This window comes from Rhinolophus hipposideros, assembly GCF_964194185.1.
Source record: "Rhinolophus hipposideros genome assembly, chromosome: 6".
NCBI lineage: Eukaryota > Metazoa > Chordata > Mammalia > Chiroptera > Rhinolophidae > Rhinolophus > Rhinolophus hipposideros.
The window spans coordinates 664,053-677,615 of record NC_138052.1 but is presented as its reverse complement, the minus strand read 5'-3'; the positions used below and the strand labels follow the sequence as shown (position 1 = coordinate 677,615).

General features: G+C 37.4%; 1 protein-coding gene and 1 pseudogene across 7 annotated transcripts in view; both read left to right on the top strand.

Annotated features, from left to right (window-relative positions):
- The window catches only part of WDR33 (WD repeat domain 33), a 105,348-nt gene that overhangs the window by 38,764 nt on the left and 53,021 nt on the right, over positions 1–13,563 (top strand). For all 6 annotated transcript variants that reach the window (XM_081051884.1, XM_081051882.1, XM_081051881.1 and 3 more), the window contains exons 2-6: positions 7,388–7,614; positions 9,023–9,091; positions 9,688–9,792; positions 11,978–12,073; positions 12,246–12,397. In XM_081051884.1, the coding sequence (XP_080908010.1) occupies positions 7,411–7,614; positions 9,023–9,091; positions 9,688–9,792; positions 11,978–12,073; positions 12,246–12,397 (626 nt within the window). In that variant the 5' untranslated portion in view covers positions 7,388–7,410. The remainder of the gene's footprint in view (positions 1–7,387; positions 7,615–9,022; positions 9,092–9,687; positions 9,793–11,977; positions 12,074–12,245; positions 12,398–13,563) is intronic.
- On the top strand, positions 2,163–3,415 carry LOC308498866 (dnaJ homolog subfamily A member 1-like; annotated as a pseudogene). The gene has a single exon. The product of its transcript is annotated as a dnaJ homolog subfamily A member 1-like (transcript).

The following is a 13,563-nucleotide window of genomic DNA, read 5'->3' as shown; positions in this document are numbered from 1 at the left end:
AGGATTCACATTCATTAAAGATTGGACAATGTTGGTGAATTGTTGGTGAATTTGTTACTGATCTTATTTACCAGTCATGCAGTTCCCCTCAAAGTTTTGTGACAGATTAGGTATCAGATCTCTTTGAGGGTAGATTATCCATGTCCAGGACCTACTGGTCTGGAGATACATAATCTAAAATAGAGGTTCCTAGGCCGAGGTTCTAATCTTGGCAGCCGGGTTTGTGTTCATGAGAGTGGGGATCTTAAAACCATTTATTATTTTTAAAAGCCCTACAGTAATTGTACTTGCTACCGTAGTTATTTAATGCATCAGTGATTTGCTTTTGGTTAGAATTCTTTCATCTCATTTTGTGAAAACCAGCTTTCTTGTGGTGATCACAAGCTCTGATTGTGGTTGACACAGTAAGAATTGTTGGATATGACTGCTCGACCACACTGGGGCCATAGCTGCTTCAGCCAGGCACAGTACCCACAGCAGGGCAGGTGCTGGGTGTGAATTTCTTTGGCTGTAGACACAGTGGCAGCAGGAAGTAGATGTTCAGAAGCAGAAGATGCATGGGTAAGAAATCCTGCTAGTTTCAACTTACTGGCTTGTTAACATTAAGCCATTGTTTTCACTTTTGACAGATTTAACAGGAAGAAAATACTTTTTTTACATCATGACCCAGTGTACATACATATACAACTGAAACAGAGGTTTCACGAAAGCAGTTCTTTAAAATGTGCAATTTAATCTTATATATTCCTTTTTATTTATTATTTTTTGGTAATGCTGGTTGTCAGCTACATTGATTGCAGGAACCACCAATAGGGTATGACCTCTTGTTTTAAAGAAAAAACACACTACTTTAGGCCCATTCATGATGCTTCAGGTCATGGAGTTATTTTGATGCAGAGCCTCAGTTCTGCCCTCCTGAATCGTAGCTTAAAGCTCTTTTTATTCAATTGTGTTAAGCATTTAATAGTCATTTTGGGTTGAATTTGTGAAAAAAACTTGTAGTGATGAAGGTCATGTTCCTGTAAAAAGATATCTTTCACCTCTGTTTTAGTTGGAGATCTGCTGTGGTAGTTAAAAGTGTCAGAAATGTTTGGTTGGGGAAAAGATTATGCTGGCCATGGTATGCTGAGTGAATGAGAGTGTCATTTTGTTTACTCACAGTGTCTTTTCCTCCCACTTACTTCTATCCTACCCCAAATTTAAACTCCTTCAGGCTGAGTTACGCTGTAAGCATCCTATGTGGTAACCCCGTTACCTGTACAGTTCCTGGCAGACAAACATAGTAGATTCTCGGCGTAGTAGTAGATTCTCATATTGCTTTCTTTTTGAGCTCTTCTCTTCTCATAAACTTGGCGGTCTCTGGAGAGGGAGGGAGGGAGGGAGGGAGGGAGGGAGAGAGAGAGAGAGAGAGAGAGAGAGAGAGAGAGAGAGAGAGAGAATCTTTAGTGACTGTTCAGTAAAGTAGTTACTGCTTGCTGCTTAGCTCTTGAAGTTAATTGCATTTCTCATTATGCTTCCCCATGCCATTGATCTTTCAACTGTTTCAACAATTCCCAAGTGTGTGTGTGTTCACAGCTTGTAACTAATGACTTTGGTGTGCCTGACTATTGTATATTAATAAATCTTTCTATATAATTTCCAATTTAAGTCTCACCTCTCTTATGAATCCCTTCCTGTTCATTCTACTATTTATTCATTGTTGCTCCAGTTTTTGAGGTGTTAGTACTTGTACACTGTTTTTATTTAATTAGAGGTTTAGGTTCAATAAAATGAGTTATTGTTTAATATTACAGTTCTACAATGTAAAGTTTGTAATGACGTTAAGCATTTATGGTGTTTTCTATCTTCAGATATGATTTTGGTAATACCGCACGACTAAGATTATAAAAGTAATTATTTTATAGTAGTTGGGACAAGAAGCACAATTGCAGTGCTAGTATGGACTTGTGCACACAAACGTTGGAGAACTAAGTCTGGATATTTTCATTTTGTTAAACAGACTAGTCACTGCACTGGCAAAATAGTATCTTTAAGAAAAAGGAGGGAACTTTCCAGAACGCTGGGCTAGAGGCGGAGGAGCGGCGGCTGCCCAAGGTGTGCACAGCAACGCGTTCCTTCCTGCTCCCTCACATTGGCCTCGGCCCTCTCACGGGCTGTCAAAAATGGTGAAAGAAACCACTTACTGTGATGTTTTGGGGGTCAAACCCAATGCCACCCAGGAAGAATTGAAAAAGGCTTACAGGAAACTGGCCTGAAGTACCACCCTGATAAGAATCCAAATGAAGGAGAAAAGTTTACACAGATTTCTCAAGCCTATGAAGTGCTCTCTGATGCAAAAAAAAAAAAAAAAAAGGAATTATATGACAAAGGTGAAGAACAGGCAATTAAAGAAGGTGTAGCAGGTGGTGGTTTTGGCTCCCCTATGGACATCTTTGATATGTTTTTTGGAGGAGGAGGAAGGATGCAGAGAGAAAGGAGAGGTAAAAACATTGTACATCAGCTCTCGGTAACCTTAGAAGATTTATATAATGGTGCAACAAGAAAACTCGCTCTGCAAAAGAATGTGATTTGTGACAAATGTGAAGGCTGAGGTGGTAAGAAAGGAGCAGTAGAGTGCTGTCCCAACTGTCGAGGTACTGGTATGCAAATAAGAATTCATCAGATAGGACCTGGAATGGTTCAGCAAATTCAGTCTGTGTGCATGGAGTGCCAGGGCCATGGGGAACGGATCAGTCCTAAAGATAGATATAAAAGCTGCAATGGAAGGAAGATAGTTCGAGAGAAGAAGATTCTAGAAGTTCACATTGACAAAGGCATGAAAGATGGCCAGAAGATAACATTCCATGGTGAAGGATACCAAGAACCAGGACTGGAGCCTGGAGATATTATCATCGTTTTAGATCAGAATGACCATGCTGTCTTTACTCGACGAGGAGAAGACCTTTTCATGTGTATGGACGAACAGCTGGTTGAAGCATTGTGTGGCTTCCAAAAGCCAATATCTACTCTCGACAACCGAACCATAGTCATCACCTCCCATCCAGGTCAGATTGTCAAGCATGGCGATATCAAGTGTGTGCTAAATGAGGGCATGCCGATTTATCGTAGACCATATGAAAAGGGTCGTCTGATCATCGAATTTAAGGTAAACTTCCCTGAGAATGGTTTCCTCTCTCCTGATAAACTCTCTTTGCTTGAAAAACTCCTACCTGAAAGGAAGGAAGTAGAAGAGACTTATGAGATGGACCCGGCAGAACTGGTAGACTTTGACCCAAATCAAGAAAGCCATTACAATGGAGAAGCATATGAGGATGACGCCCATCATCCTAGGGGTGGTGTGCAGTGTCAGACCTCTCAATCGGGCCAGGGAGTAACTCACTGCTGGCATTTGATACGCAGTAGTGAATGAGTGATGGACTGCAACCATAATATGCTCACTACTTGGCTATTGTTTTTGTTTTAATATTCAACTATAGTAGTGTTTTAAAAGTTAAATGAAGAATAAACTCAAATATAAAAGCTCAAAAAAAAAAAAAAAGGATCTTCGAAGTGAGCTCTGTTAAGCTCATTCTCCAGGGTGCAGAGAAGCTGAGTGGTTTGCCTTACCTGGGGGCTAAGGATATGCTGCACTTCGTGAATCAGGAAGTCTTTGTAGTTGCGAAAAATCGAGATGGGGACCAGATACTAGAAAGGCTGAAGTTAGGAGTGATAAGCACTGAATCAGCAGTGTTGCTGTACCTGATGCGGGCTGGGCCCTGCGTGATAAAGTCGTGCTGACTGCTTGTGTGTGTGTGAAAGACGCGATGGATTCAGTTTCAGGTGGAGTTTTTAGCTTAGTGATTTGGTTCTAGTGTTAGTATGTATTTAGTAACCATAGGCAGATTACTTGTCCTCTTTCTACCTCAGCTTCTCTCTCTTGGCCCCTCCTTCTCCAGCCCCTTTGTCTCCCTCGCTCAGCCTCCACGCCAGATATGAAATGAATATGCTTTGGGGACACGCCTGAGTTCTAGTTTAAATTGTGAATACTGCAGTGAGTAGAAATCACAGTAATTATTTTTATGAAAAATAAAGTTCTTATTTCTTTTTCTGCATTTGGCCCTATATAATTCCTTGAAGTATAGTCCTGAGTGAAGCCTGAAGGATAGTCTTAGTGACTTGAGTGATGGATGGTTCTTTCTATCTGGGTCAGAGTTTTCAGCCTCATGTGTTGAGTTTTCTGCTGTCTTCAGAGAAAGCTGTTGTATCATTATTGCTGAAATCTTTTGGCAACCCATGATGAAGGGGAGTCAGGAGGCCCAGGGATTTTGCTCTGACTCTGCCACTGTTAATAGTCAGCTAGGGCCGCCACAACAAAGTACCACACACTGGGAGGCTTAAACAACTGGTTTATTCTCGCAGTGTTGGAGTCCCAGATGGGTGTGAGCTAGTTGGCCCCTCTCCTTGGCTTGTAGGTGGCCATCCTGCTCTGTGTTCTCATAGCCTTTCCTTCTGTGCATGTCTTTGTCCAATCTCCTCTTGTAACTATGCTAGTCATATGGATTAGGGCCCTATCTCCAAATACAGTCCCATTCTGAGGTTAGGACTTGCACATGAACTTGGGGGACACAGTTTAGCCCATAACAGCCACTAAGAGGCTGTATTTTGAGTTGGGGTGGATAATACCTATCAGTTTGCAGAAAGCGAAGCTGAAGTGTGTAAGGCATGTATGAAGACTGGTCACTGTATTGTGAGGAGTTTTGTCTTTGTTTTATTTTAGGGTTGGGTCTTGATTTAGAATATAATTGTATTTTTTTGTTTTTCTTCTTGATGGACCATCTGGAACACAACATTCAAGGAAAAGTTAAAGGACTTTTTCAGAACAAATTTTACTCAACAAATTTTCCACAGGAAGATTCTTCCATGCTCTATAAAGTTTAAAATGAGGGAGTATAATTTTCTCTGTTGAACATATGAATTATTCAGGAGTGTTAGTAACAACGTACTGATTATTTTGCATTTGACTTCAGTCAGTTTCCTAAGTAGAGCCTTGATTTGGCTTTTGGGTAGCGCTTTGCTTCCATGGACCCAGCACCCAACTTCAGCACCATCACCTTTCTGTTACTGTTTCATCTACCCTCCAGCAAAATTTTTTCCAATGGATTAAATTCTTTAACTGAGGTAAAAGTCACATAACAAAATTCACGGTTTTAACCATCTTAAAGTGTCCAATTCAGCATTACTTAGTACATTCACAGTGTGTGGTAGCCACCACCACTTCTATCTAGTTCCCAAACATTTTCACCACCCCCAAAGGAAATCTCATTCCGTTTTCCTCCCTTCCGCCTGTGCTGGCAACCACTAATCTGCTTTCTGTCTTTGTATTAGCCTGTTCTAGATTTTTTGTATAAGTAGAATCATATAATATGTGATCTCTCGTGTGGCTTCTTTCACTTACAGAATGTTTTTGAGATTCATCCATTTTGTAGCCTGTGTCAGTACTTCATTCCTTTCTTGACTGAATAAGTTTGAAGCCTCCTTTGATATGTGTAACAATCTTTATTCTCATTTGATATTGATATTAGAAACTAGACTATTGGGATAATTTTATTAGAATAAAATGAGATATTTTATGATTGTAAAGTGAAAAAAATAGTAATTTTAAAATATACCTTTCATACATACTTTTAGAATTACTGGTCTTGATGTCTAAATGGAAGCATTAGTTGAAAACTGGATGCTGAAACTTAGTCGCATTCATGGCTTAGCTGAGTAAACAGATTCCTTCACCAACTTTTTTATTAAGTCAAATACTTTAGTGCATTTTATATATTCTAATTTAACTCACACACAGCCTTAAGAGATAGAATGTTTTCCATCTTACTGCAAATGAACATTTGAGACCTTCTGGGATTGCTCCAGATTAGTGGAAATAGTAGGTATTAAATGCATATTTTATTGCACTATTTATTTTTGATGCTGTGGGAGTCAGGACTTGTCCTCCATCTTTTCACAGCTCCTCCTCCTCCTCCTCATTACTGTTATTCAGTGGCTTCAGGACAGACTAAAGTCACAAAGATGAATGAGGTAGTATGGTACTAAGAATATTTTCATACAAAGGAAATCATACATTTTTTTCATGTCCTTAAATTAAGGAATTTCTTGAATAAGGAAAAGCATATGTTAGGAATGTAGAAAAATGGAGAGTACAGTCTTTCCTTCTTTTAAAACAAAAAGAATTGTGGAAATACTATTAATTAACATTCTTTTTTTAAATATGCAGAGGTGGAATTTATTAAACATATGCTAGTGCCAACACTGTCCAAATAGTCAGTATTTTGATGCTATTGATTACATTGTGTTAGTGAGAAAGCACTATGATTATAGACTTATTTTCTGAGTTCTCTGTATGTGAAATCCAGAAGTGAATAATTTATATTACCTAAAAAACTATCTGATGACAAGAAGCTCAAATTTAAAAATTACAAATGACCAATCTTCTAAAACCCTGGGTGTTTGCTGTTGTAATTCATTTATAGACTACTTTTACATAGAAAAATAAGACTGAGAAATTAACCATCACATTCTATCGAAGTGTCTCCCACCCCATGCAGAGAATGATTACAGATGGTCTTGCTAACATTCTTTGTGTGTGTTCATGGTTTGATTTTTAAAATATGCTTAAAATGTGTTTTTAAATCATGCATAAGTGTATTATTGGAATGTAACTTTAATTGGAGAGTTTTACAGTTGAAAAACTATAAGCTCTTAACAGTTTTTCTGTTCAGATGTTAGCTTAATGTTGCCTGTATAAATACATAAATACACATACTGAGCAATACATTACTTGAGACCTGAAATTATATACCTGTACTTTTAGCATTCATATGAAGTAGGATAACTTACTCCTTTTTCTACGTGATTCTTAGGAAATTTAAAAAGACAGAAGTCAGGTCTTAAAAATTTTTAGTGACTTTTCTATAAAATGAGTGTCTTAGGATGAACTTAAAATAATTGTTTTACCATCAAACATCTAATGAAAATTTCATTTTAAAAATGCGAACAGTTCTCAGTGATTCTACTTTAGTGATTCCTCCCCTTCCCCATCACCCCCACCCCCAAATGCACAGCACACAACCCACTCACTTCAAGTTGCTACAGATTGTGATTTTTTTCCTTCCACCAGGCTGAATTTTATAACCAGAGCTTATTAGCACTTATCCTGTGAATTGGCCTTTTTCAAATGTATAACTGGTCTTTGCCATTAAATCTAAGAATTCATTTTGTAAATAAGTTGACTAAAAGCTAGAAATGATGCATATTAGAAAAAGGAAGAGAAGTGTAAAAATGTTCATTTGAAAATGTTTTCATTGCTGATATTTGTAGTGAAAGTACCTTTTCCCTACCCTAGTGTCCTAGAAAGAAAACATCACCATGGCTACGGAAATTGGTTCTCCTCCTCGTTTTTTCCATATGCCAAGGTTCCAACACCAGGCACCTCGACAGCTGTTTTATAAGCGACCTGATTTTGCACAGCAGCAAGCAATGCAACAGCTTACCTTTGATGGAAAACGAATGAGAAAAGCAGTAAACCGAAAAACTATAGACTATAATCCATCTGTAATTAAGTATTTGGAGGTAAGTCCAGTTCATGTGCTTCAGGTGACCAAACTTTGGTTTTTTTCAAAAGAAGAAAGTTTTTTTAATGCAGGATAATAAGTATATCTGTACGATTTCAAATGAGACTAATCACCAGTACTTTTTAAAAAAATCTTTGCATGAATCATCTTCACAAAAATTATTGAAGTTAGATTCCTAGAAATAAGGTTTGTTCTGAAGGTTCACAACAAATCTCAGAAGAGGGTACTTTAATACTTAATACTTAGGCTAGCCTTAAAATTCTTGTTAAACCCATAGTGTATATGAAATGTTAAAAAAGACTCCCAACATAGGAATATTTCCATGAGAACGTCCTTTCAGAAGAGCACCTTTGCGTGTCTGAGACACTGGCACTAGGAACCTGGACTCGCCCAGTCCCTGGGGGGAGGTAGGTAGCTCTTTCAGTTAGGGAGAAGGGCTCCACTTGCTTGAGGGCAGAGCGCTTGCCACAGTCCGTCCTATAGGGGAAAGCACCTCTGAGATGGCAAATAAAGGGAGAGTAGGGTTTGCCGACATCTCTGTCAGATTGACGTTTCTCCCTTTTGAGTTCTTTATTTGGTTGTCTTAATGTAGGAATTAGCCTCTGTGATTTGCTTTTCATCACTAACTTCTATTGCTTTAATTGGGTTTTGGTCTGCTCTGGCTTCCCAGGGAGAACATTAGTCTGCTTTTCATTACCTGAGACCTGTTGTTAGTGACCTATATGTATATTGGGCATAATTAGTATATTGCCAGCACATACCATGTTTCCCTGAAAATAAGACCTAGCCGGACAATCAGCTCTAATGCGTCTTTTGGAGCAAAAATTAATATAAGACCCCGGTCTTATATAAGACTGGGGACTGACTGGTGCCTTATGTAATGTAATATAAGATCCCGGTATTATATAAGACCTGGGTCTTATATTAATTTTTGCTCCAAAAGATGCATTAGAGCTGGTTGGCTGGCTGGGTCTTATTTTCAGGAAAACATGGTAGGAGAAAAAATTCATTCAAAGGTAAAGACAGATTTAGGCTTTTCCATGTATTTAGTTGGAAAAAGTAGACTAGGAGAGTTTGAGAGGAATTGTTTTGTGTTGAGGATTTTGAAGGAATTAGGAATGTCTCTCTACCCCTTACCCTTTTTCCTTTATTACAGTGTGTTGGAGTCAGCAGCATCTTGGGTGATTGGTTGGGGGTAATGAGTGTAAGGAAAGGAGGGAAATTCTAAGCGTTGTCAGTAGGATACGATGCCAACCTATTAACATGTTTTAGGACACAATGAATAAGTTTTAAATCTGTTTTTCCCCCATTTAATAACAGCTTGCATTTTGTTAATATTTGCTTTAGTTTCATATTGAATGCAATTAGATCATATATCAATTGATTAATTAATCTATTTTTAACAGAATAGAATATGGCAGAGAGACCAGAGAGATATGCGGGCCATTCAGCCTGATGCAGGTTATTACAATGATGTAAGTATGAGATGTGTCATCTAGCTTCATCACACCTCTTTGTTTGGACATGCGAACTGAACATATGTGATCTCAAATTCAAACATGGACTTATCTCTTGACATCTTTATAGTTAAAACAAGACATTTGTAAAGGGATAATATAACATACCTGTGTAAACCAAGGGTTATTTTTCATTTTTTTATCTCAACTCAAATTTTTCCTTTTAATCTAACGACAGTGAACTTTTGATGTATGGTTTAAAACAGCAGTGTCCAGCAAGATACTGCACTGCCTCAAAGTCTGTGTAACAGGAAAGTTAATTTTAAATTTGGCTTATTGTGAACATGCTTAATTGTGTTGACTTTGAGAAGTAATTGGGGAAATCTGGTACTTGATTTTATTGTTTAGTAGTAATGGGCATTTAACTTGCCTGTATCTCGGTTTTCTTCATTTAGTTAATATAGACTAATTATAATCTGTTATTATAATTTTCTTGAAAGTCCTGTGTAGTCCTGAATGTTGAAATAATAACTTTGCCATGTCCCAGGTTTATGCCCCATATACAATCAGGAGCTCTTAAAACCCAATTTTTTTCTTTTTTTTTTTTTTAATAGCTCGTCCCACCTATAGGAATGTTGAATAATCCTATGAATGCGGTAACAACAAAATTTGTTCGAACATCAACAAATAAAGTAAAGTGTCCAGTATTTGTTGTTAGGGTAAGTATTCTCTTGGGTATTTTTGGAAAAATTAATTCTGAGTTAATCTGTAAATATATTTAACAGGACAAAGAAAATTAAACATTATTGTAAATGTATATCTGGGATAAAAATCAGTGTATTGCTAATAATTTTATTTTGGAATACCCAATTATTTATCCACTGTTTCCACATTTAGTAAGATACTACTTTTGGATTATTTTCTTCATGTTACAATTTCCATAGAATTCCTTCTGAGCTGGCCTGGCCATGGATATATATTGCAGCAGGTCTCTGACTTGCTCTTGAACAGGAATGCTTTTGTTGCTGTTTAGAAAGTGACATCTCAAGGTAAATGAAAACTCTTAGGTGTCACTAGAAAGAAAAATATCTGAGAAGAGCTGAAGACCAATGGTAGACCATAATTGTCAGCTCCATGAAGGTACATAGGAGGTACTCAGTATAAGACATTTCACTGAAATTGTTCAAATATAATTTAAAAATAAATAGTACATTGATATGGCTCAAAATATTAAAATTTGAAGGGGTTTGCAATAAAAAGTCTTGTCATCTCTGTTTCCCAGGCATCCAGTTATTATAATATTCCCATAGATAATAGTATAATCATTTTCTTTGTAATTTCCTAAGTGACAATGCACAATATCAAGTCTAGAAATGTAGGATAGTTAATAGTCAAAGTTGAGCAAACAAGAATTGAAAAAAAAAAAAGGGACAGAGAAAAGAGAATAATAGCAAACGTTGTGGCAGATGAGCAGAGTAAGTCAGTCCTCTGATGAGAGAGGTGTGATAGACAGCGCTGGGAACTGAGAAGGACGGGACAAGATGCTGATTTGATCTCTATAAAAGTGGTACAGTCAGTTTGAGGCCTCCTATTCGCTTCCGAGGCCTAAAGCAGTAGAAACATCAGTCAAGAAACACTTATTTCAGTGGCCTTTGTGTTAAGAGGATAATTTTGTTTGCCAGTGGAACTTAGCAAGATACTTACAATGCACTTGGTAAAAGGGGTATGATGTGCAGCTAATTTCAGTATCCTCTTAGTATAACCCAGAACACCTTTTAGAAGTGAATAATATCAGAGCATTCTGTATCCTGGTACCTTGTTAGACGAGTAAATTTCTCATTTGGGGATGAAGCTAAAAGATCTTAGGAGAAATGTGCACATATAGAGGCATAGTTCAAATCAGAAGGTATTAAGACATAAAAACTGGATCCTGCCTACATTTTGGCTGCCTGTAGTATTTACTGGGTTGGGATTCATAGCAGATAACAGAACAGAGGATTTTATTCATAATAATTAAAATCACAATCTACAGGTAAGTAATAAAAGCCAAATTGTTGTCCATTCTGCTTAATTTACCATCCTCCTGTTCCTATAAGCACACTGGTATTTTTCAAGTGTGTCACAGCTTTTATTTTGGAAAACAGGTTTGTTGTATTGACATCTTGTGTATTTACATCTTCTAAGCAAAAAGAAACTTGAAAATAAAATAGAAGAAAAAATATGTTGTGTTTTGAGTTAATAAACGTGTCACAGATTCCTTTCAGTATGAAGATTGTGACATTAAAATATTGGTGTAGTGTTAGTCATGAATCTATTGTATTACATCTTTTTTGAGAGTAGATCAGCATAAGACTTGTTACTGCTTGATACTGTGAATGGAGGAGAGCTGAAAAACTTTTTTTTTTAAGTACATTTAGTTTCCAGTTAAATGTTTCTTAAATTGGAACTTATTGTTAATGCTGTTTTTTCATCAAACACTGGTAACTTTTCTGCCTGAATTAGTCCACTAGCTGTCAGTCCTTGAGTTTTTCTGGTGACCAGCCATCTGTCTTATTTATGTAGTCTGCCATGTATTCTATGAAAATTAGGTCGATGCAGATTTTGTTTTGAAATGCTCTTTAGATAGAGTACATAGACCTGTGGAACTTAGCAAGGTACTTATAATGCACTTACCAGTTTTAATTTAGTCAGCTAAAGTACTAGAGCTTTCCCTGCAGTGTTAATGAAGTTCTTTTCTGACAGAACACTTGCTTATAAGTCTGAGCTACACTTAAGAAAAGTCGGTATCAGCTACTTAATGTCGGTTGTTGGATATTTTGTAAATAAAGACTTTCTAAGTATTTTAAAATTATTTAGTCTTGAGGATTTGTGGCCTTTTATAACCTATTTTCTTTTCTTTCCCAGTGGACTCCAGAAGGAAGACGGTTGGTCACTGGAGCTTCTAGTGGAGAGTTCACCTTGTGGAATGGACTCACTTTCAATTTTGAAACAATATTACAGGTAACAGTAATCATCAGATGGTAACATCTTTCTGTGGTACTGTTAAGTAACTTTGTTGGCCTTTTAAACTTAACAATTGGAGAAATCAGTGTTGAGTTAATATATACTCCTATAAAGCCTTCCAACATATATTACTGCATATAATGTTTACAGATGTTTTATGTTTTCACAGGCTCACGATAGCCCAGTCAGGGCCATGACTTGGTCGCATAATGACATGTGGATGTTGACAGCAGATCACGGAGGATATGTGAAATACTGGCAATCGAACATGAACAACGTCAAGATGTTCCAGGCACATAAGGAGGCGATTAGAGAGGCCAGGTTTATACACAATATACCATTTTCTGTAGTCCCTATTGTCATGGTTCAGTTACTCTCTAAGTGTATTCTGGGTGCAGAGATGCATGGGCTCTGTCAGAATCTGGGAAATTTTCTGCACCCTATAAACACAGTATTTTTCTTTGTTTTTACACATTCACCATTTTGCTGGCACCTTTCTGAAGTAGTGTTGTCCTGGTATCAGCCTTTACAATATGTTAGCGATGTATTGTCTGCCACATTTTGCACTGGTTTTCTCTTTTCATTTATGGTTAATAATGTGTATACGTCATTCCTTTTTATTACCTACTGTGTAAGACAAGAATATTTCATTCCAAATAAAGAATTCAGTCTTTAATTATACAACTGAATAAAATCTAAAGCCTACAGTAAACACTTTCCAAGTTCACACAAAATACAAGAAAAAAAGGCTTAAAGGCTTAAGTGAAGACCTGGTTGGCTTGGTTATGCCACAACTTCAAAGGAAAGTATAGTAGGTCCAAAAACTCACAAGTAAGCCTGGATATGGCACACATTAATGGAGTAAAGAATGGGTTCTTCAAGCTTTGAAACTGTAAGCAGACCATTGTCAAGAAGACTCTAGGATTTTCTTCTGATTCACTGTTGATAACGTCAGTTATGCAAATGGATAATTGGAATTTAAAATATTTTCAGTGAGCTGTATATTTTTACATATCAATGAGATATGTATAGTAAAACTGGAAGAAGAAAGTTTCAGAAACCAGCCTGAAGAATTGCTGCAGCCTCAGAATAAAGCTAAGCAGCATTCTTCATGGTGTGCCACCCATGTGTGGTCGGGGGTCGGCATCTTTATAGAAACACCACCCACTGTAGTCACCATTTCTACTTTCAGAATCTTAACAGAAATTGTTGGATAACATGCTCTGCCAAGACTTTGCCCATCCATTGAGTTTTTAGTGGGTCCTTTCTTAGTCACAGGATTTCAAAGTTCAAGGGAGTTCTTAGAGTTAGATGAGAAGCTCGATGATCTGATCTCACCACAGGGAGGAAAAAATGGCTCCCTCCTTTGCAGCGGGTCCTTTGGCTTTAAACACAGGTCTGAATGTCCCTAAGTTCAAGTTTTCGTCAAAAGGTGCAACATTTATGGAATAGCTCGCCAGGAAGAAGGTGTGAAAGTTTTCCCACAG